The sequence below is a fragment of the Doryrhamphus excisus genome, chromosome 16 (genome assembly GCF_030265055.1).
Source record: "Doryrhamphus excisus isolate RoL2022-K1 chromosome 16, RoL_Dexc_1.0, whole genome shotgun sequence".
NCBI classification, from domain to species: domain Eukaryota; kingdom Metazoa; phylum Chordata; class Actinopteri; order Syngnathiformes; family Syngnathidae; genus Doryrhamphus; species Doryrhamphus excisus.
The window spans coordinates 10,722,829-10,746,410 of NC_080481.1; the positions used below are offsets into that span (position 1 = coordinate 10,722,829).

General features: G+C 42.7%; 2 protein-coding genes across 6 annotated transcripts in view; one reads left to right on the forward strand and one right to left on the reverse strand.

The window, feature by feature from the left end:
- nbeal1 (neurobeachin-like 1) overlaps nucleotides 1-18,527 on the reverse strand; it is a 30,484-nt gene extending 11,957 nt beyond the window's left edge. Inside the window, exons 1-24 of one of the 4 annotated variants that reach the window (XM_058051482.1) lie at nucleotides 18,317-18,527; nucleotides 17,607-17,894; nucleotides 11,187-11,278; nucleotides 9,930-10,091; nucleotides 9,725-9,806; nucleotides 9,117-9,244; nucleotides 8,923-9,005; nucleotides 8,406-8,491; nucleotides 7,839-8,205; nucleotides 7,582-7,688; nucleotides 7,006-7,092; nucleotides 5,655-5,738; nucleotides 5,212-5,310; nucleotides 4,527-5,098; nucleotides 4,261-4,393; nucleotides 3,516-3,635; nucleotides 3,117-3,426; nucleotides 2,943-3,028; nucleotides 2,441-2,530; nucleotides 2,178-2,355; nucleotides 1,932-2,065; nucleotides 819-978; nucleotides 633-735; nucleotides 397-556 (exon numbers count right to left, since the gene is read on the reverse strand). In XM_058051482.1, coding sequence (XP_057907465.1) covers nucleotides 397-556; nucleotides 633-735; nucleotides 819-978; nucleotides 1,932-2,065; nucleotides 2,178-2,355; nucleotides 2,441-2,530; nucleotides 2,943-3,028; nucleotides 3,117-3,426; nucleotides 3,516-3,635; nucleotides 4,261-4,393; nucleotides 4,527-5,098; nucleotides 5,212-5,310; nucleotides 5,655-5,738; nucleotides 7,006-7,092; nucleotides 7,582-7,688; nucleotides 7,839-8,205; nucleotides 8,406-8,491; nucleotides 8,923-9,005; nucleotides 9,117-9,244; nucleotides 9,725-9,806; nucleotides 9,930-10,091; nucleotides 11,187-11,278; nucleotides 17,607-17,657 — 3,474 coding nt within the window. In that variant the 5' untranslated portion in view covers nucleotides 17,658-17,894; nucleotides 18,317-18,527. The other 3 variants (XM_058051483.1, XM_058051484.1, XM_058051486.1) reach the window with 3 other exon arrangements.
- Nucleotides 18,528-20,255: 1,728 nt separating this feature from the next.
- The window catches only part of xirp2a (xin actin binding repeat containing 2a), a 59,816-nt gene continuing 56,489 nt past the window's right edge, over nucleotides 20,256-23,582 (forward strand). Inside the window, exon 1 of one of the 2 annotated variants that reach the window (XM_058051732.1) lies at nucleotides 20,256-20,639. In XM_058051732.1, the coding sequence (XP_057907715.1) occupies nucleotides 20,445-20,639 (195 nt within the window). In that variant the 5' untranslated portion in view covers nucleotides 20,256-20,444. The remainder of the gene's footprint in view (nucleotides 20,640-23,582) is intronic. The other variant, XM_058051731.1, reaches the window with a different exon arrangement.

Sequence of the window (23,582 nt, forward strand, 5' to 3'; positions counted from 1 at the left end):
AAGGATGCCTGGCGGGAAATGAGCCGGTAACTTCCTGCATGGGCACTGCTGTAGTAATTCTCGTGGGGAACCAGAAAATCGTGTGAGGAAAGGTCATCACATTACCTCAGCCATGGAGGCTATGTTTGCATTGCCACTTGCTTGTTATATACTAGTATGTTTGATAATGATTCAACATTTCACTTTAAAGTTCTGGAAAAAGAGATGCAGATATCATATTGTAAACACTTCATACACATTTTTGGCAATTTTCTTGTGAAAAATACATGAATCTAATAAATTGAGCACAGCACACCATAATGATGATGATTTAAAGCTGAATAAATGAATACACTAATTAAATGAATTCAACATGTTCATAATTAATGTAGTGTCAATTCCAGACTGTGCCCTCACCTGATCCTCGTCGCCAATGGCAGCAATATATCCCATAATACTGTGCATCTCTTCCTGTGACATGCCCTTGCTGATGTAGTACTTGACGAGCCCGCAGAGAGACATGCGGATGGTTCGAATGTCGTCCTCACTCAGGTCACTGTCTTTATTACTGGTTTTCCTAAAGTCAAGAGCCGAGTTTGATGTTCTGCCAGGAAACACCTGGTGGACCACAATGTTAAGGAACTGACGCTCACCCATAATAGAGGCGTATGATGTCCAAAAGAAATCGTACACCATATTTTTTCCGGAACTGCTTCCTGTTGTCTTTGATGACAGTAGACATATACAGTATATGACCTTTAAAAAGACAAAAACAAAAGAATGATGTGGAATGTCCAAAACTGCTAATTTGAACTGGTTTGCTGATTTTCTGATCTCACCTATTCGTAAAGGGAAGTCCCCTTTATTCCAGATGTTGAAGTTGAACAGCAGATGCGTATGAAGCTGCTGCAGTAGAGCCTGATTCTTCTCATAGGTCACCTGCTCTATCAGCAGCTGCATAGCCACCAGGACACTGACATCAACGTGACCTGCGGGAAGCTAAAAATACACAGCACAGTTAGGCTACACTGTGTACATGAATGTGGAACCCCAAACACTATCCTCACGTCACAAAAACATTGAAATGACAAAGCAAATGTGTTATTTGAAGATTCAGCATTATGATGACGGTGTGGTGAATTTGCCCTGAGCATTTTAATCTGCCGCTCAGTGGAGGACTTTTACTTTGCTGTGGTGTAAATGCTGATTCAGTGATATTTCTCGTTCTGACACTGCTTTGTTTCCGTATGACACTGAGGAAACAAGTAGGACAGATGCAAGGACGTCACTGGCAGGGAGAGCTAAACAGGAATTTAGATGTTGCATTTTGGTATCATTCATTCATTCATTTTCTACCGCTTTTTCCTCACGAGGGTCGCGGGGGGTGCTGGAGCCTATTCCAGCTGTCTTTGGGCGAGAGGCGGGGTACACCCTGGACTGGTCACCAGCCAATCACAGGGCACATATAGACAAACAACCATTCACACTCTCATTCATACCTATGGACAATTTGGAGTCGCCAATTAACCTAGCATGTTTTTGTAATGTGGGAGGAAACCGGAGAACCCGGAGAAAACCCACACATGCACGGGGAGAACATGCAAACTCCACACAGAGATGGTCGAGAGTGGAATTGAACCCTGGTCTTCGAGCTGTGAGGTCTGTGCGCTAACCACTAGACCGCCGTGCCGCCCCATTTTGGTATCCACCTCTCAATTTTAGTTGACTCCATATATTAATTCCTCTTGTCTCAATGTAAATATCATATAATCCACTTTGGCTTAGTACATTAACAGTCACAAGTGGAGATAATTAGTCATAGTGCAATTTCATTTAGTAATGTTTTGATCACACATGAACTTGAAATTTACCCACAGATGCCATCATTCTTTACTACAGCCAAAATCAACATCATTAACATTCATGTGCTAAATTAGCATCAAAACAGACACCTTCTGCAGCAGGGCTCCCAGTGTACCAACACCATGCGAGTGGAGCAGATTCTCCTGGTTTATTGCATGCCGCTGGAGAAAATGTTTCAGCACCAACAGGAAAGTGGCTACCAGATTCTTCTCGAGGCGTGCTTCTGATACAAGATAACATAGAAAAACATTTCACATCCTGCTTGTTAACACACTGTGCTTGGTCTCATATTTCAACCAAAAATAAACATATTTGCAGGGTGACAGCAAACAGACCTGAAGCCCTGTTAGATGGGAGAATGACCCACTCGCCGTCGGCTGGAGTGGTCACATCTGGGGTGATGAAATCTGACCCAGTTGGAACATCACTGGGCTGTTGATCAGGGGTCACAAGAGCCAACTGCTCAAGTATAGGGAAGAGTACTGGCAACCCACCGACACAATTGATCATATCCTGCCAAAGGTACAAAATAAAGTATATTAAGATTCCCAGCGCGTAATTACTGAGTGAGAGAATTACTGGGCTATTCCTGTCCAACCTTGACGTCCCAGTTAACAACTTTCTTCCCGGTCAGGCGACCATGCAGCTTATTGGGGGACAGATCCAGACAGATTGGGTTTTGACAAGCCTGTTGGCAAAAGCGTCATGTTTAGGGTTAGGTGGAACTTACTTACTGTTATTATATATTGTCACATCCATACTGTGCATACTGTTTATAATCTGTATAATCTGCAATAGCCATATTATAGTCATTTATATCCCTGTACATATTCTCACTGTATTATAGTCATAGCCTGTTATAGTTTGTACATAGATCTGTCCATTTACAGCTCTATTCTATTTCTACATTTACTTACTACTAAGGTACTTATGAAATTACACTTCTGGTTGGATGCTAACTGCATTTTGTTGCCCTGTACCAGTGACATGAGCAATAACAATAAAGTTGAATCTAATCTAATCTAATCTAATCTAATCTAATCTAATCTAATCTAACTTTATGGGAGATTTTTTGCAAAATTTGAAGAAAAATATAATACCTTTGGTGAGTAATGTAGTAGCAGTTTGCTTGAAAGGTCACCAATTTCTGCTTCCTGGACTTTCAAAGGGGAGATACAGTTTGGACCTGCATAGAAATAGCCATATGTAAGGTTATTATTTATTTATTATTCAATTTTTTTTTCTCCATCACTATATCATCTCATTCTGCTTACCAGCACTACAGATGGCTTTAATGTGGTTGGGCTGCAGGGCTTCATGGAACACCATAACACTCCCCAACTGACCCTGCAGAGAAGTAGGGCTTCCCCACTCGCTGTCCTGGGTCCCTGCTGAAATGAGCTTAGTCACAGACTCAGGCTTTCCACTCAGTAGTCCTCCCCAGGTCTGAGGAGAAAGGATGCCACCCAACGAGGAGCGTGTGTTGGGTGTGGTGGCTGACAAGAAGGGGGGGTCTGGGATCTGAGATGGTGGAGGAGTAGTGGTCCTGTGGCCTGCTGAGCCGATGCAACAGGAGGTAAAGGGCTGTGGGTGGGAGAGAGGAGGCATGAGTGGAAGTGAAATAAATCTTGGTACAAGTTGCTGGTTTCAATTATTGTGAGTGATGGTTATACCTCGGTCATTGTGGGGTACTTGAGCGGGGCAGACAGTTTCTGTTGTCCGTCCACATAAATGTAGACAAGACTCTGCCCAAATGGCCTCTTTCCTGGTATGTGCACCACACCAATGCTGTGCTGTTAACAGAAATTAGACCCAAGTTAGACCCATTTAACCTGATATTCTCAACACCAGACATTAATGACAATGTAAACAATCTCTGGTATTGACACTACATATTAAGAATTCTCCATGCTTATGAGGGAGACTCTGATTTTCGGACTCTTATTTTCTAATTTTTGAATGTGAAACTTCTGCTTCTGTTTTTGTGTGGGTGGATATGTGTTACAATCGGTGATGCTATTCTCTCTGTGGCTTTCTACGACTAATGCGGACGTCATTGTTAGTGCGTTAACATATAAGATACATATTTGAAGCATTGACGGCTTCTCAGTGTGTGTGATGTGTTCTTGATATATGATTCTGATATGACAGCTGTGTCTGTTTAGTGAACAGCATCTGATGATTTAGCCATTATGACAACCTGTGCATGCTGATAGACGAGTTTAAGTGACATTATATGCAAGTGTAATGTGTTCTGACCGGAACCCCACAGTGCTTAATAATTCCAATCACCTGCTTCAGAGTTTAATACTCAACACTACCTGTTAGCCCTCGTAATAAACAGGCAATTAAACATTGCAAAACATTGCAAATTGTGTCATACTTTCATGTGAACAACGCGTCACTCGATGAACTCACCCAGAGAGAGTCACAGAAGCAGTTGTCAGGCAGCATGACTGTGACATATTCTTTCTTTGTGCAAACAGCAACCACAAGCACACCGGCAGAGCTAATGAAGGCCTCAAAGCCTGTGCCCCCCGAGGTAAAAAAACTGCACGGGGTGAAATATGAGAAAAGGGTTTATATCAAATTGGTGAACTTGAACGTGAAGCATATGGGACAACAACAAGCAGTCCTTTTAATGAGCATGCCATAATGATGATCAATTATTCTGTGATACAAACCTGTACAGCTGCTTCCTTTTGTCTTTGCTGAGTGGACCCAACTGATCCTGGTCCAGGGACAACCAGGCCAGGAAACTGAAGGCAGAGCCTGGCCAGCGCTGCACGATTGGAACGGCAATGCCTGCCATGCTGGGCGACAGATCGAAGTACTGCATGGCACTTTCCAGACCCTGCTTACGTACCATGGCGAGGAGAGCTTTCAGGACAGGACCCACATAGGGGTGAGCTTGGCTTGAATCTGTAGGCCTGAGCAAATGCAGCAGCTGAAGGAGATCCCTGGTGCTCAGTGACTGAGAGCCAAGAGAGCCCACCAATCCCAAAAGGCTCTCCGCACATGTTCTGTGCAGCCTCTGGTGGCACTCCAGGACAGCCAGCGCACGCATGACCATGGCAGCATTGACACAAGTAGCACGCGTCTGTCGGTTGAGGCAGCTTAGGCGGCAGAGCCAGTCAGCAGCGAAAATCTGTAACTCGGATGAGTCCAAATCTGGCAGCCACTGTACCAGCAGCAGCAAAGGCTCCACATTGCTGATTCCCAAGAGACCCACTGAGGTGTGCTCACCCTCCACTGCCTACAAATGCATCCAAACACACACACACACAATAGATTAAGGAACATTCAGCAAACCGGAAACACGACCGATGAGAAGCAGCAAAATGGCAAAAGACATCAAAACATCATCACCATGTTCATCAGCTCTTTCAGGAGATGTCGAGATGGCTGGCCGAGCGAGACGAGGACCTCGTACAAATGATTGTAACCAATCCTCTCTTTAAACACCTCCTGTGGGATGTCAGAAAAAAATGTGATTGCTTCTACGTCATTTTCTGTTCAGCTGACTTTCATCATAGGACACATACTCCCAACATTCACTCATGTTCAAACCTATGGCCGATTTTGAGTCTTCAATTAACCCAGTGGTTCTCAATTATTTTCTATAATTTTTTTCATTTGAAATACCACAAAAACTAATATTTATTAATTTACCTGTATTGTACAGACTTGACTTGAAACCGAAACCAGGAAAATGCAACAAAACGGGGAGCAGTCAAACTGCATGTTGAATACTATAAATGTGTACATGTTGGCAGGTCTGCACTAACAATTACAATACATGATGCCTTTACCTTTGCAGCTGGTGATTTATGCATCACTGTTGTCAGGGCCTTTATGGTTGCTACAGCAAGAGAGTCTAATCGTCCTTGAAACACCTAAAAAATATCAACTATGTCACTCAAACAATACTAGCAACCACTTATTTAATGTTATTTAATATAGATTTGATATCACTTAAAAAGCATGCATGGTAATATAAAGCCACACATATATAAAAGGTAAAATAAATGTCAAACCAAAATGAAATTAAAGAAGATGGAAGTGTGTGTGCAAAACAGAAATGTTTAAGAACTCTGAACGGCAGTAGCCACAGGGATCACAGTGGGTACTGCAGATCTTATTGTGAAAAGATGCGTCTTTGAAAAAGACAATCCACTGAGTTGACAGCATGAGATCTGACAAGAGCGGGAAGCTTACTTGGTTATACAGAAGAAATTAAAAAAAATACCCACCTCCACACACATACAATACACAGAAAATTGATACACGCAGCCAATCACAAAGGAAGCCTGCTTCTTACATAGACAACATGCAACCCATATCCCAGAAGCAAAACCATAAAAACAAACACTTCACCATCCAGCTCTGTCCTGCTCCTAATGTGTCATGAAAATAAAACATGGAGCTGAGTCTTGGATTGTATGCAAAATGTCACACTTGAGAACACGGGAGCCCAGATCCCCTCACAACCCTGAACTCTGGGAGGACAAAGACCACTCCAATGTGAAAGCATTCAGTAAAACCCATAATACGGTGAGGAAAACCAAGACGATGGGTGAATGGAGCGAAGAAACTGAAAAATGCATTTCATTAAGTGGGGTTGGCAAAGCAGCATGGGAGGCATAGAGGTCACTCCTCAGCAAGGTTCCAGATTTGCTGTCAAAATAGCTCAAATTTGAGTCAATTTTGTATTTGTTGTTTTGTTTTGTGTTTCAATAATGCAAATGGCTGTACAGTTACATTTGGATACTGAACAGGTAAACATAATAGAAATAACCAAACACGACCAATCATGTTGTCTCTGCATTAGGTTACCACTAAGCTACAACAAAGGGACATTGTCGTTGGCCAACTGCGGGGCTATCCGCCAGTCCTCACAGTATCTACATCAATGGAGGGATTACGCCTCTGCAAATGAGGCAATAAGTTGAACAAGGCTGACTGAAGTGCTGTATGTCTTCTTGTTGATGCTCTAAGAGAGCTATAGGTTTAGCAATATCCTCATCCTTAAAGCACAATAAAGTTCATTATTCTGGGAAGGTGAAGGTCTTGCTGTGGAGTGGCCAAATTGGCTCTGGTGAGATTAAGGGAGATGGATGGTGAATGAGGGAGGAGGATGACGTGGGACTTTCTCTGCTGTACCTGAGTGTCTCTGTCTCTTGTCAGTAACCTGTTGTTGGTTATATCTTTCTGGTCCTTGTCTGCTGCCGTGCACCTAGCGTTAACCAGCTGACACACACAACAGGCAAGACGTCAACATAGCTTGTGTGGGGGAGTGGAGAGAGAGAAGGTGAGAGATCGGGAGAGAGGAAGGAACAAAGGTCGGTGCAGGGAGGGAGGAAGGATGTTGTGAGTAGAGTGGCCAATGAAAGGTGAGAAGACCTGACCCCCCCAGTCAGGGTCAATGTGTGGAGGAGTGACGGTGATCCAGCCGAGCTGTAGAGAGTTACCATGCATGGCGTGCACAATGTTTTTTCTTACACTAGAAGTTTCCAAAATACATAATCGTGATAAAGTTTCTACAAGACCAAAATAAATGTTGGAGGCCACAGCCCCATGTGTTACATTTGAAATTGTTGCTGCTAAAAAGAATAAGCTTGTCTGTGTTAACCTCAAGATATGAGAAACCATTTCAGTATCTACATCCGAGGTGATAAGAAATCGTTCTTTGAATGTGCCATGAGGTTATAATCTGCAAGTCACGTACTGTGTCATTACCTTGCTATTCTGTAGCAGTCGTATCAAATGCTCAAAGCAATTACTGTTGAGGAAGATGGCTTGTAGAACTGGTCTGTCTGAACACAGGAACATGTCCCTCATTGTATCTGTAGGACAGTGAGAGGCAGCGACAGGTAAACAAACCCCAGGCACAGAAGACCAATGAATATTTTGTCATGGAAGTATAAATATTAGTAGTTTCAACATGCAATTCATGAATGGGATTCAAATGAAATGAAATTAGGTGAATGCCATACCTAGCATGTGCACTTGCAAAGCCACAAAGCGGCTTTCCCAGTGTCGGCCCAGTGTTGGCACTCGTCCTTTGGCTTGCTGCTGTTGTTGCTGTTGTGCAGCAACCACAGCTGCTGGGTCTGAGTTCAGCAGCTTGAAGTAGTTTTCTAGCACAGAGGCTATTTCCACTTGCCGCTGGTCAGAACTAGCGGCCAGGAGGCACTGCACCACCACCCTCAAACATCCCAGAGTCAGACAAGCCTTCCGATCGGGGGCCTCACTGTCCCAATCTTCGCCCTCATCTGCGGAGCAGCTACCCATGGAGCAGTCTACCAGCACACGCACTAAAACCTCCATGGTGGCTGGAGAGATAGCAAGTACAGCATTCTTCTGCCAGATGGATGAAAAGAGGGGAAAATGATTGTAGAATTATGCTGTATTATGTTTTACTTTTATTTTATATTAAATATATATAGTATGAATATGTATAAGCAAGTTTAGGATAATGGATCATCTGTATCTTATCCTTGTCTTGTGTAGTGGGGAAAAAAAAGCCTGTTAACTAATTTCATTAAAACATCTGACCTTACCTGGTCACCCGCTACTATGGCACCAAAAAGGTGCAATAGACAACATTTGAGACTCTCCTTCAGATGTTCACTCTCTTGAAAACACTCTAAAAAAAATAACACATACAGACAAATGGGTGGATTAGTGGACCCGAAATCGCACACATTGAGCACACAATGTGCACAAAGCAAGACAGTATTCTGCATCAAGGTGGTCCCGGATAATCCATTAACTCATCTGTCAACAAGAGCTGTGATGTCTTGGAAGTGTCCACAAAGAGGTTGAAATCATGAAAATTTGGTTAAAAATAAATGAAAGCTCAGTTTCATGCTTGAATACAAGACAGTACTTGTTTTAAAAGTGTTTACTATGATCTCATCTGAATGGCTGGCAAACATGACAAGGCCAGCGGAGTACAATCAGCTAAATTGTTACATTACCACTTAAAAAGAGATATGGCATTGATTTTGCTGTGCAGGAGTAGAAACATGAACGGGATGACAAGCAGAGGTGGGGAGCTGAATATGAGAAACTTACGGTAAAAGAAAGGAACAAATTCCACAGTAAGTGGAGCTGCTTTGTACTTCTGCCTACTCCTTTCGACTGTGCCCAAATGCTCCCTGGAAGGAAAAAAATGCGTGTAGGTCACAAGAATTAAAACAATGGCACAGATGCTCCAGGGGCACGCTGCACTTCAGTGCTTAAGGATAGTATGTGTTGGGTGGTATTACCCGCATATTCGAAGCCTCCAGTTGGAATAAGGGTCATAGAGGCTCTCGCAGAATGCCAGTGCATGACGGACAAACTCCTCTGCTTGGCTCTGGTCCACCAACTCCTTCTCTTTGGTCTTGCTCTTCAGCTGGAAGAGCACACATAATTAATTTCATACCTCTTCCATCCATCCATCTTTTACCACCGGAGTTTGCGCGTCTTGATGATCCTAGGGCTTTTATGCCCCTATTAGGGTTCCCCATGACAAACAGGACAAAGAGTGGCTCAATAGACCCCCAGGATGAAACAAACCATTGGACACCGGGGCCCCCCTCTGGAGCCAAGCCTGGATGAGGGGCACAATGCCGAGAGTCTGCTGGCCTGGCCTGCACCCATGGGCTCGGCCGGGCACAGCCCAAAGAGACATGGGTCTGCATCCGACAAAGGGCTCGGATGCAGATTGTGCTGGGTGGCAGCCGGATGCGGAGACCTTGGCGGTCCGATCCTTGGCTACAGAAGCTAGCTCTAGCTAGCTAATTTCATACCTCTTTCTAAACTCATCTAGCACAACATTAGGCACAGACACACAAGCTCAAGTTTCCAAAATATAAAGAGGAACAAGTCAGACCTGTTGAATATAAAGTGTCGTCATGGCAATGATGTGGTTGATATAGGAGCAAGTGCCAATCTCCTCCACGTTAGACAGGTTCCTTTTAGAAATAATTGGAAACACAAACAAAGCATCACAACATAAAAAACAAAGCCTTCATAGGACATCAGTGACCTTTGAAATGATGTTACCACTGTGTAATAGATATGTTTGTTGTCCTGACCTGCACACAATGATGAGGAACTTGAGTAGCAGCAGTGCCAGGTTTTGCTGCTCGGGCTCCAGGCCGTCAGAGGCCTTTTGGACACACTGCAGCAGCTGGTGGCGCAAAACCTGCAGGATGTTGTCTGGGAGGAGGCTCAATACTGGCGGTGGCTCCTCTGGCCTGCACATACAAGAACACAGATTCAGGGTTCCCAAAATTAAACATTCCTTTGTTGGTCTATCCAAAAGCTCTATATTGGAACAAAGGCCTCTTTATACAAGAATGATCGAGCAGAGACGCAAGCAATGTTCCCTTGCAAAATACAATCCAACCTGACGTGATGTAAATGAAATAAACACTTTATTCTATGCCATTCTGCAATGCAACTCAGTGAGTGGCAGGTGACAACAAGCGGAAAAAAATCAGATAATATAATGACCAAAACTGTCTAGCCAATGCTAAGAGCAGTCTGTTTGCATATATTTACTTCGACCACTCAATCTGTTTTGCACGTTAGTGAATAGCTACTAATGCAAGAGGGCTGCGAGAAAGGGCTGCTCTTTCAAACATGCTGCAAAGCCAAAGCCAAAGGGTGGAGCGAATGTGTGGCTTCAGTGTGCATGTTTTACAGCCCTGCTTTTATTTTGATGGCCAGACGTATCAGTTACAGGAAGTGTTATGCCGGGGTTGTGTTGCTGAAGGGACCACAAGGGGTAAATGTAATGTATTTTTTTATTTAGACAAATGTAAACATTAGCGATGCAATGATACACAAAAATTCACGGTTTGATACGTTTGTGTTACGGTACAATAGTCTTTACAAAAATACAAAAAAAAATGTCTTTTTTTTAATTCAAATGTTATTGAAAATGCCAACATTTTTCTCACCTTAAAAGTCCAGCTCTGCTGCTCAGACTCAGCACCATATAAGGCCATATAAGCTAAGTTTTATACAAAATTATCAATACGAGTGTATTCAATATGACCAAGATCACAAATTCATGTCTCAGTTTGTAAGTGCACTTTAAGGCGGAGTTACTTCCTGGTGTGCGTGCTGGCTACATGCAAAAACGGAGAAAATAACAAAACCCTATTTGGTGGAAAAGGGTGAGTTAAAAAAAAAAAATCAACATTTCATACTCTTGAGTGCATACTGAGAGGCGGTAACAGTGACAAAGCAGTCAGTCATACATTGGTGTCCCTGCATTTGATCTTTGGGAGGAGCGCAGACAAGAAAGGAACTATAAAAAACATCTGATTGGAGTAACTCGTTACCTTGATGGCAGCTTTTCAAAGTCCACATCCAGGCAACGGTCATAGGAGCTGATGAAACTCTCCAGCCATAGCTTCAAGTAGTCTGGGTCCCTCTGAAGTGAAGAGAGGTTAAATGATGAGAACCATTTTTAAGGTTTGATTATGTCGTCATTAAACAGTTATGTCTATAAACATTTTCCATTTGTCATATTCTGACAAAAACCTTGAATAATGGGTGCATTCAGCAAAGTCATCAGGCACATTATACAATTGTGGAAAGATTTATTAAACATATGAGCATACTGAACAAGTATTTCATGTCACAGCTGCACGTAAAGCACGTGAGAGTAAATGCTTCAGGCAGGAGTGCTACTTATCTGCTTTCTTATCTTAGTGCCAGGACACAATATGCACCTGCTGGAGCAGAAAACGAGACAGACTACATTCTGAGGGGGGGGCGGCAGAGGTCAGTTTGCAGCCGGCTGATCGACATATCCTAAATTCCTGGAACAAAGCCCAGACAGCGACGGGGTGGCAACTTCAGCCACAGAGAAAGACTAGCCCACAAGGCACAAGTGGAGTGCAGAGATGATTATGAAATTGTCTGAAAAGATGAACTAAAGCAGGGGTCTCAAACTCAATTTACCTGAGGGCCACTGGAGCTAGGGTGTAGGCAAGGCTGGGCCGCATCAGGTTTTCCAAAAAAAAAAAATATATATATACAAACTTTTTCAGTGCTTTGGTTCCGATTTTCTACAAGAAAAGCTCTGATAAAACATTACACTGTTCTCAAATATCTTAATTTTTATTTTTCTGCACAAAATAAGATGAAAAATAAATTTAAAAAATCAAGAATAAAGAAAATCAATCAATCAGTAATAAATAAATATAATAATAATAAAACGGCAAATAATAAAAACTTAAGAAACCACATATAGTTGGTGGGTAGACAAATTATTTTTTTCAGATTAAAATTAACAAAGCATTATTAGAGCCCTGTAGACATGACAAAACACAACTATAGTCACATTTATACTTTTTTTATTTACAACATATTGCGCAACTGCAGGGTCTTGAGACACATGCTAACTCGCAAACTAGAGAGCTAGCGACCTAAACGGTAGCCTTCAAGTTATTTCCTTTAAACTTAAATAGCCACTTCCACACGGATAGGGAGGATAACTATTAACAGTTATTTAACCTTTAACATGAACATTAATCAAACGTAATAATTTTTTCTGGGTACATGATACCATACAGCATCCATATCAAACTTGCGCGGGCCGCACTAACATTAAACTTTCATATCAAGGCGAGGGCCTCAAACTGCGGGCCGCGTGTTTGAGACCCCTGAACTAAAGGGTGAGAGTCCACCTGCTAGCAAGCATTGGATAGTAGCGAATGTCAGCATTGTTTATGAACAATTATGTGGGTGATATGTCACAATGTGGATTTTCAATATGCATTTTCTCACAATAGAAAGAACGGTAATAAGATGCACAGCTAAGATTAACAAATGAATCGTGTATCATATCTGCCCTGACAGCTCATCTCATGACGGCTGACTGCTTCTGTGTGCCTGCCAGAGTGGGAATCCGCCAAACCGTAGCAGGAAGTGAGCTTGCTGCTTTTCTCATGAAGTCATTGGGACAGGCCTGTGACTATAGAAACACCAGCACTGGCCACGTCGTAAGAATGCGGAGAGGAGAAGATCTGCACTCAAAGTGCACAGCACTTTTGCTCAGGCTTTGTCTTGTGACAAATCAGAAATGTTCTGGTTAATCTGGTTCTTTCATCAATTATGATGCTACATAATTAGAATCTGCTCGGACAAGTCCAGACAGGGACTTAAAACATCAACATGTTAAATGATGGATTCAAGTTGTTAAATTTAAACCCCTTGTATAATTATGTATGACGTCTACATGTGTGGATTACCACAAACATGCTACAATCCTTGGAACAACACAAAAAAAGGGCTGATATACACTCAACCAAAATAGAAAATAGCAAAAACACTTTAGTTTTTGCTCCCATCTTTCATGAATTGAACTCATTCATTCATTTTCTGCCGCTTATCCTCACGAGGGTCGCAGGGGTGCTGGAGCCTATCCCAGCTGTCTTCGGGCGTGAGGCGGGGTACACCCTGGACTGGTCGCCAGCCAATCACAGGGCACATATAGACAAACAACCATTCACACTCACATTCATACCTATGGACAATTTGGAGTCGCCAATTAACCTAGCATGTAATCTAGCATCTTAACTGATTCTGTACTCTTGCTGCTGTGCAATACAAATTTCCCCACTGAGGGACGAATAAAGGCATATCTTAATCTTAATCTTAATCTTAATCTTAATCTTAATCTTAATGTTTTTGGAATGTGGGAGGAAACCGGAGTACCCGGAGAAAACCCACGCATGCACGGGGAGAACATGCAAACTCCACACAGAGATGGCCAAGGGTGGGATTGAACTCAGGTCTCCTAGCTGTGAGGTCTTTGTGCTAACCACTCGACCTGAATTGAACTCAAAGATCTAAACCATTTTCTATACAACCAAAAGGCCAATTTCTGTCAAATAACTTCATAAATAGATGCTGATTAAACAGCATGATTGTTGCAAATGTGTGCCTTAGGCTGGATACAATAAAAGGACACTCCAAACTGTGCAGGTTTACTGTATTGGTGATAGCGGGGTGTGTGTGACCAGCATTTGCCTCATGCAGTGTAACACATTTCCTTTGCATGGAGCTTGTCTTGTACATTCAATATGCCAGCAATAAAATGCATCTGTGTTTGTTGTCCATAACATACTCCTGACATCAGCAAAAGGCTCACCCACACAACACCATATACGCCGTCTGCCATCTGCCTTGTACAGTGACAACTAGCATTCGTCAATGAAGATAACGCCTCTCCTAAGTGCAAAATCCCACCGAATGTGTGCATTTCTCAACTCAACTCAGTTACAACAACAAACTGCAACCAAGTTGAGACCCTATGAGGACGACGAGACTGCCAGTTTGTGCAAATCTTTGGTCATCAAAATAGTGGGAAAATTTGCAATACCTGTGCAATTGCTATGTGATGAAACTGGTCATGATGGTGTGGCCTTTTATTGTGGCCAGCATAGAAGAAAATATGATGTCTAATACCACATCTGTGAGGTGGATGGTTTATCTCTGCAAATGAGAAATGCTCACACATACTCACACAGATTTGACAAGTACAAAACTGTATATTTTTGTTGCCATACAATGCAAATAAATAAACATAACCTTTTAGCGAGAAGGTAATAACACTTAAAATATAACATGCCCGGTCATTAGCGTAATGTAAATGTGCAATATTTCCATCACTGCCTCTGTTACTACCTCAAACATATCTATTTAACAACCCAATACAATACACTCATATGTGACTTTACTCATCTGTATACACCAGTCATTATTTGCACTAAGACCCATTTATCATTGCATTAAGATTTATATATCTGCAATATGTCTGCTCCTGCGCAATATTAGGTGTACATTTTGGATATCTTGTTAAACTGTCTTTTTTTTTTTACTCTACTTTTTTTTTTTTAAACTTGACTACTGCACTGAAAGGAGAAGCTCTCCAATCTCGTTGTACATCTTGTATAATGACAATAAAGGCCATTCCATTCCATTCCAATATGGTTAGACAAACAAGGCTGTGCATGAATCTCATGCCATAATCAGGGAAATGAGTGCATGCTGACTGAGCTGTCACTGAATTTATTGGCTAAATGCTCAATACTTTCCAGCATGTGATAGTGCAAGCAAGCGGTTTCCCCCCTCTGACTGCAGTGTTTATATGTGTGTGTGTGTGTGTAAGAATGTTCTCATTTAGACAGCAGCTTTGGAGGACAGATGCCCATTGAGGGTTTGGGCTGTGGCAGACAGGGACACACCCTACACTGTATAGTCCCTGTTACCCTCTGCCTTCGACACTCGATCCAGACAAACACTTAAGCATGGCCACACAGACAGGCAGGCATATCATGAATGATGGTTATGTATTATATGTGTACATATGTGTCTACCATCATTTGAAACCCTATATAAAAGCTATTTGATCACACTCATTGCTATATTAAGAACTTGCTGATCTGTGAGAACAGATTAGGTTGTGCTAGGTGACATCATAGCCTGATTTAATAATTGTGAGTTTGCGCTACTGTGGCTCCAGCAAGTGCCCCAACACTCTAGACAGGCGTGGTCTGCCTGCTGCTCTGCTTGGGTGAATGACCCATTATGGTGGAGGTGACATGGATGGAGTCACTGAAACCACAGTATAAAAAAAGCTTGTCTCCCGGGAGAATTTATAGACGGATGTGGTCACAGTGTATGGCTTACAACTCCCACCAACCGTGACGTCACAGTATTTGTGCATTTGAAGAAGTGTGTGGGATGGTGTCGAACCCCACAAGGCATGTCTGACACAAAGATAGTGACGTCAGTGTTATTCCATGACTTTGCACTGTTCTGAGTGAGTTATAATAATCAGTAGTCGAGGGGGAAAGCTAGCAACAAACAATTAACTTGTTATTCCTATTCAAGAAAGACCACCCTGAAAAAGGAAGAATATATGAGATATAAGAATATTTTTTTACTTAAAAAATTACCTGTATAGTAAGGTGTATATATAAGTACAAGTTTTATGATGGCAACATCCTGACCATAGATGAGATAATTTCTATTCTGGAATAAACTGACTGTATAAATAAATGTAAACAATTAGAAAGTAGCTACAGATCCCATTTACTTCCCTTTTCCATTCCCTGTTGAGTTTCCTGCAGCAGCAAGAACCAGGATGTCTACTGAACCACAAACACTAGTAGATGCTGTATGGTGGTGGTGGGGGGGCCGGGGGGGATGATACCAGCAGCAACCTGCAGCTGCCTCTGTGCAGTGACAACACACAGGCACGAGCCAATGACAGCACCTAAGAGGATCGCTGGTTACGTAATGGTTTTAGCTGTAGCTTGTGACCGCTCATCACTTCACTGCAGTAAGAAGACTGCTGGAGCAACTTTATACACAACACTCCCCTTATCTACATCTTTTCATTTCATGCTCATATATCAGGCATGGTTTTTAAAGTGTGAAATGTCGGCGGCCATGTGGTTGGTGGTTAGCGAGCAGGCCACACAACTAGGAGACCCGAGTTCAATTCCACCATCTCTTTGTGGAGTTTGCATGTTCTCCCTGTGCATGTGTGGGTTTTCTCTGGGTACTCCCACATTCCAAAAACATGCTAGGTTAATTGGCGACTCCAAATTGTCCATAGGTATGAATGTGAGTGTGAATGGTTGTTTGTGTACTATATGTGCCCTGTGATTGGCTGGCGACCAGTCCAGGGTGTACCCCGCCTCTCGCCCGAAGACAGCTGGGATAGGTTCCAGCACAAAATGAATTAAATGTCAAAATGAGGCTTGATCAAACTCTCCTCACACAACCTGCCAAGAGACACTCATGGCCAAAATAAATCCATAACTGATGAGATTCATTCTGACAGTGTCATGCTGAGTCAATGCAAACACACTAAGTGTTAGAGCGGGTGAACACACTAGTACAAAGGAAACATGTAAATGTGGAAATCTGTGCGGCCACACCACAGACTGAAAAGACTATGCCATCAAGATCATGTGATCAACACTTTACTTCAACACACAGCTTTGCTTTCATGGGCTAAAAAACACTGTGGAGGGGAGTGGGAGTGGGTTGGCGTACTGTGCGTGTTATTGCGGGGGATTACTGTGGGCACTGAGTGTGTTGCTGCAGCTCGACTCACGTGAGGAGAGGCTCAGGGAGGCTCTTTTGATTGGACACGAGGAAATGCTAAGGATTTATTGGCAGGTGAATTAAATGTAGCCAACAGCTGACTCAAGGCGTGCTGTCTCAGCTTGAGAGCCAAGTCATTCATCTCCCCGAGTGGAAACACAGCACCATTCATTGCATCAGTACCCGTATCATCAGAGCCTCCAAGTTTGGACTTTGAAACCTACCATGGCCACCCACTGTAGCACACACACTGGGGTGGATGATTCAGTTCTGCTTTGTTGTGTGCAAAGACAGAAATTGTTCAATGTTGACTTGCACCGGGGGTGTCCAAAGCGTGGTGTGTGGGCCACTTTTGGGCTCATTTTAAATTTGCACTTTAATTATTAATGAGATAGCGTATATTCCTACACTAATGCAAAGCAAAGATGTTCATGCTTTATTCAGATTGCTCTCATGTATCAAAGTGACCCTCACATCCTTCATTTTTTTTGTATGAGGGCCCTTGGTGGAAAAGGTTTAGACACCCCTCATTGCAAGTTGAATTAATACTAGGCTCTTCACTATTAGTTAGCAAATTACGTCACAACATGAATTAAAATCAGCCACAGTGAAACATGGAGTAATGAGCTCACCTTAGTGCAATAGAGCATCCAGACCTCGTACAGTCTCTCACTGGATGCCATAGTGCCCAATAAGTGGCACCCTTGGGCTGCAGGCTCCACCGATGTCACTTTTCTGGGATCTTCATGGTCATTAAGTCAAGACATCAACCTTGGTTACTGGGGATCAGCATCATAACCGTCCCCGTTGGCGACATATCCCACAAAAAAATCAGTATTTATATTCCACGAGAAACGTCCCTGGTTGGTGACGGATGGGTATTTAAAATCCGTCAGTCGGCATCCGGAATAATGTTGACACTGTCAGGACAGAAGCACATATTCAGTTACTGTTAAAGTTGTAGCGAAGCGACAAGAACTAGATGCACTTTGAGCTGCCCTGTTAGATCCCAACACAAACAGATGGACATTACGCGGTCAAAAACACACACACAAGGGAAATGCCTGCGTCTCTTGTGTGCTCTACAAGTTAGCTTCAGTTAGCCTCACCTGTCGTATGACAGCTGCGTAACGCCTTCACTCATCTTCCGGCAAAGCGTACAGCATTAGACGACCTTACCTGGTCAGGCTAGCCGCAAGCTAGCTGTCAAAATGCCTATTTCTATTTTCTAGCCTCCCTTTTTCCCCTCCTCCTCCTCCTCCTACTCATGTGACAGAAGCGGTTCGTTTTTACCAAACCTGTCCCTTCACAGCCGTCTTACATGTCATAACAACAGTCGTACCTGTTAATGTGGATTTTTGCCGAGAAGGACCGGAAGACTAGTCACCTGGATAGCGAAAAGCACTATCTTTACCACAGTGAGAACGGGTCAAGTTACCCAAAACAACCCGATGCTTGGAACAGAGAGGAGCCTTCTGTTCGATGACGTTTGCGTTGATTTCAAAATAAGATGACTGATTTGCAAGATACCTAAGATCCGGTTTTTATCACAACCATTGTAATCTTTAGCGTACAGAGACTATAACGACTATTGTGACTGTTATTGTTGTACAGTTATCTTTTAAAAAAATAATGTATTCATGGTGAAACACGTGCGTGAGTATAACGACATTTTTTTATTTTGACAGCAAACCGGAACCGTAGTCAATACTGTGTCCAACTAACAGGGGGACAATGCGAAAGTAAATGTTTTCAGGCCCAATGTGCAGCCTCAGAGAAATACACTTGCTTCTTTTATGTGACATTTATTACCCTAAAAAAATTGTAAAAATGAAAATGTATTTTTAGTATGTAGAATGCGTTTGATAGTCACGACAGTTTTTCTACTTTACGGTGCCGATGTGGCTCTTCGTGGTTGTTAAGGTGGGTGTGTTATTTTTCATGTTGATATACTGCCCTCTAGTGTAACAAGCGTGAAGCTGCAGCCAATTTTCAAATAGTTGGCATACAATACATTAAATAACGGATTATTTTATATAAAAAGCACAAATACTGTTGACTAGTCGTTTAATGTATATGCATTAAATTAATAAAATTCACCAGGCTAAAAATATACAAATTCAAACAGAAACCACCTTTTCAGGTCAACCAATTAGTTGCCAGTTGTAGTTGACTGGGGTATGTAATATATCTTACAACTCATAAAAAAAGGAAATGTGCACGGAACTCACATAATTAGACACTAATGCAACGTATTATGCAACCATGGAGTGTTGTACAACAGAGGGCAGCACTGACCTGCAAGTGAAATAAAATAGAAACAGCATCACACAGAAAAGCTTGAGAACCCCCCCCCCCCCCCCCATAGCAAGATTATTTTATTCTCAATTATTCTCAGTCATGCCCTCCCTAAAATAAATACACCCCCCACGATTTTAAATACTACTGCATACAAATAAACTGCAATTCATTCATTTATCTGTACTGTACAGACTGAACCAGGAACATGCAAGAAAATGGAGAGCATACAAACATATTCAAGAGTCTGAATGCACATTGAGTACTATAAATTTGTACATGTTGGTAGGTCTGCATTGTAATACAGCCCCCCAACCCCCTCCCCACTATCTGAGAAGCACTGCTGTAAAGTTCAGTGACACGCAAAAATACCTTGAATTCTCTCACAACAAACAACAAACTATTGTTGCTGCTGTCACCCACACCCACAATTTCACTTCCTGTCCACACACCACTCAGCTCCTGTAGCAAACACACTTATAGCAATACACACAAGTCTTATTCATATCTTAAATGGCTTATTTACTTTTACTATGTCAACTATATTGGGTAATACAAGTGTAAATGTGATTATAGGGGTGTTAGTCCATGTATAGAGGGCTCTAGTTATGTTAAAAACATATTTAGAAGGTTGTAAACAGGTTTTCCAAGTATGAACATATTTGTATAAATAAACATGAAACTTTGATGTGTTGTCCTTTGTCCCGTGTATCAAGTCTAAGAAGACACGCTAATAGTTTTTGCCTTTTTAACTTCTGACAAAATGTCTGCAAAGAAAAGTTACACCCAAATAGGATTTAAAAGCACAGAGTTGCATGAAAACCCTCTAGGCTGCTTTAAGGTTATTTGTGGTGAATAAGAACGTCTCTGCTCCTTTCTCTGCTCTCTGGCAGCCTGTCTCTTTTTCCTTCTCTCTCTCTGTGTGTGTGTGTCTGTGTGAGTAATTACAGAACAGATGAGGAAAGAGGGGAAAAAAACTTTGGTGAACTTTCTCCTCCTCTTCCTTCCAGCCAGCACAACTTGTGGAGCTCCACGCATAAAAGACGAACCCCAACAACTCCTGGATCCAGCTTTCATTCACCTTTTCCAGAGTCCTTTTAAGTCTTCACCCGCTCGATACACTTCCTCTTCTGAAGGCAAAAGGAGGGGGGATATACGGTTTCTCTCCGACAATGGAAACTCAATCAGGAAATGGAGAAGGGGTGGCGTGCTCAGCGTCCTCAAGCATCCACTCCCCAGGTCACCGCGGGCCACAGGTAGAAGCATCAGAAGATCCGGTGCTCAAAGAGGACCTGCAAGCGGCTAAGAGGATTGAGAGGTTTGACATCCCGCTTGACAGTCTGAAGAGGATGTTTGAGAAGTCAAGCGTGAGTATATGAAACATTTTTCATAGTCCATTTGATTGGAATTTCTACTTTTTTTTTTAGCATATCAGCAGAGTGTGAAAAAGTTTGTTGGCTGCCTTGCACTTTTGGGTTGAAAGTGTCAGATAGATGGATGGGGTTCAGGCTTCTTGCATTTCAACAAGGAAGCTGCAAAGATATGTGAAAAATGGATGGCGCAGCCACAAGTAGCTGGCGAAGCATCTGGTAGACAGATCTCTGTGGGGAAATTACATTCTATTGAGATTTATCACCTCCTACAAGTCGATTATGTTTTCATTTTTTTATATATTTTGTTTTTTAGGGAGGAAATAATGAAAAAGTACTTTGTAGCATTTCATAAAATTGTCCTTCATTTATTAAAAGCAATAATATGTGAAGTTTTGATGAAAAAAAGAAAATAATCTGTAAGTGAATGGTTGAAAAAAATAGGATTATTGTCTTATTTTGCTCAATTTACTAAAAAAAAATGCTTACAGAGCATATCGGCCCTGCTCAGTTTTTCCATCCTAGCTGGAAGCTACACGCAGTTTTTCCTAATGTCTAATGATGACTTAAAGGGGCCAATGCGGTTGCGACATTAACTGCAGAAAAGTTCTGGCATGATCAAGAATGGAAACCTTAACTTATCCAAATCATTTCCTGAAAGCCAAACCCAACCCTGAGCCAGTGCATTATGGGTAATGTAGTAATGCAGCACAGAGACACAAAGTACACCGCCACCGGGCAGTGACATTCAACACCCTGTTATTTGAGCCTTGCTGAACTTTATGGTTAAGAAGGATTTGAAAATAACCCAGTAATTGGTACATTAGCTTCAGCTGGACTCACATCAAACACCTCTAAAAAAGAGAGTCAACGTGGATCGTTTTGACTCACATCTGGCACAAGAGGTATAAATATTCCACAGATGACTCTGGCTAATGATCTGCATCAAAAGCCACTGAATCACCGACTGCATCTTTGCATGGTCTTTGTTCTACTCAGTGCAGCCGGGATAAGACGGTCTCGTATGACCATGTTTTTGTCTTTAGACCTTTGCTGCCTACAGAAGTCAGAACGATGGGAAGTGATAAGAGCTTTTTGGCTGCACATTGCAGAATGTGTTAGTGACTGTCGACTGCTAGGAATTTACATCTCTTCTTCTCATCTCTTTTTTTTTTGCTCTGGTATGACTACTACTACAATTTTTACTACTGCTACTGGTGGTCCTCAGTTTGTAGCGTTCTGGGTTTTGGCATTTCGTGGTGACATACGCGCATGCGTAAATGAATGTAAAAAAACACATCAAAACATCAGCAAACTCAACAGTCATCCTCCTCCCGCACACACAATAATTACTTTATTAGTCCATCCGTCCGTCCATCCATACGTCCGTCCATCCGTCTGTCCGTCCATCCATCGGTCCTTCCGTCCGTCTGTCCATTCATCCGTCCATCCATCAGTCCTTCCGTCCATCCATCCGTCCATTCATCCGTCCATCCATACGTCCGTCCATCCGTCTGGCCGTCCATCCATCGGTCCTTCCGTCCGTCTGTCCATTCATTCGTCCATCCATCCGTCCATCCATCGGTCCTTCCGTCCGTCCATCCATCCATCCATCCGTCCATTCATCCGTCCATCCATCCGTCCGTCCATCGGTCCTTCCATCCATCCATTTGTCCGTCCGTCCGTCCATCCATCCTTCCATCCATCCATCCGTCCATCGGTCCTTCCATCCGTCCATCGGTCCTTCCATCTGTCCGTCCATCCATCCATCCATCTATTCGTCCATCCATCCGTCCGTCCATCGGTCCTTCCGTCCGTCCATCCATTCATCCATTCATCCATCCATCCATCCATCCATCCATCCGTCCATTCATCCGTTCATCCATTTGTCCATCCATCCATCCGTCCGTCCATCCATACGTCCATCCATCCGTCCGTCCGTCCATCGGTCCTTCCGCCCGTCCGTCCATCCATCCATCCATCCATCCGTCCATCCGTCCATCGGTCCTTCCGTCCATCCATCCGTCCATTCATCCATCCATCTTCATCTTACAATGTGGGGGCAGTACTCCAAGACATGAAGCCCAGGCATCCTTCTCCCCAGCTGCTTTGTCCAGCTTGTCTGCATGTGGTTCTTTAGCGCCGCCCTAGTGGCTCCCTGGAGCTTTTTGAAAAATGTTTGAAAATGAAAAAAGGGGGAGGGAAATATATTTTTTGTTTTAATATAGTTTCTGTAGGAGGGCAAACATGACACAAACACTCTTAACGTTTTCCAATGCTGTAAAAATGTGTAGAGTAAATATTAAATTTCAACATTTCTTCCTACGAAGATTTGCGTCATAGCCTGCGACACACGTTTCTATCAGTAGGGCGGGATGCCAGGCAGGTGGCTGTTGTAAACAAACCGGCGGCTGTGTGATGGGCCATGGATCCCACAGGGAAAAATAGAAAAATAACTGAGGATAACAGAGACTTAAACTTTCTTGGACCGAATCCTTTGCATCCATTCCATTCATCTTACATGCCCGATGTTGAGAAGCTGACCAGTCATGTCCGAAAACAGAAGTCACATTAAACGGGTAAGAACACAATCCTGTCATAGGCACATATTTAGTAACACATTGGCTATTTTTATAAAGTGATTTCTGATTTTCGTCAGTATATATTTGGAATGACACTTAGGGATATTATTGTGTTTTGTTGCTCGGGTCCGAATTTTACAGGCATTTGCCTTGGACAGCTATGTAGGGTAAACTTGTCTGACCTTTGAACCAGGAAGTTTGTCCGGTGTGAAATGCCTCGGGGCGGGAATGTTAAAATAAAGTTGGTTGGAAGCAACAAGTAACATTTTCCTTCTCTGCTGAAGTCAGGTCGCCTTTACTACGGTTTGGAGCTGAATAACACTGACAAGTTAACACGAGGATAGCTACGTTGGTTAGG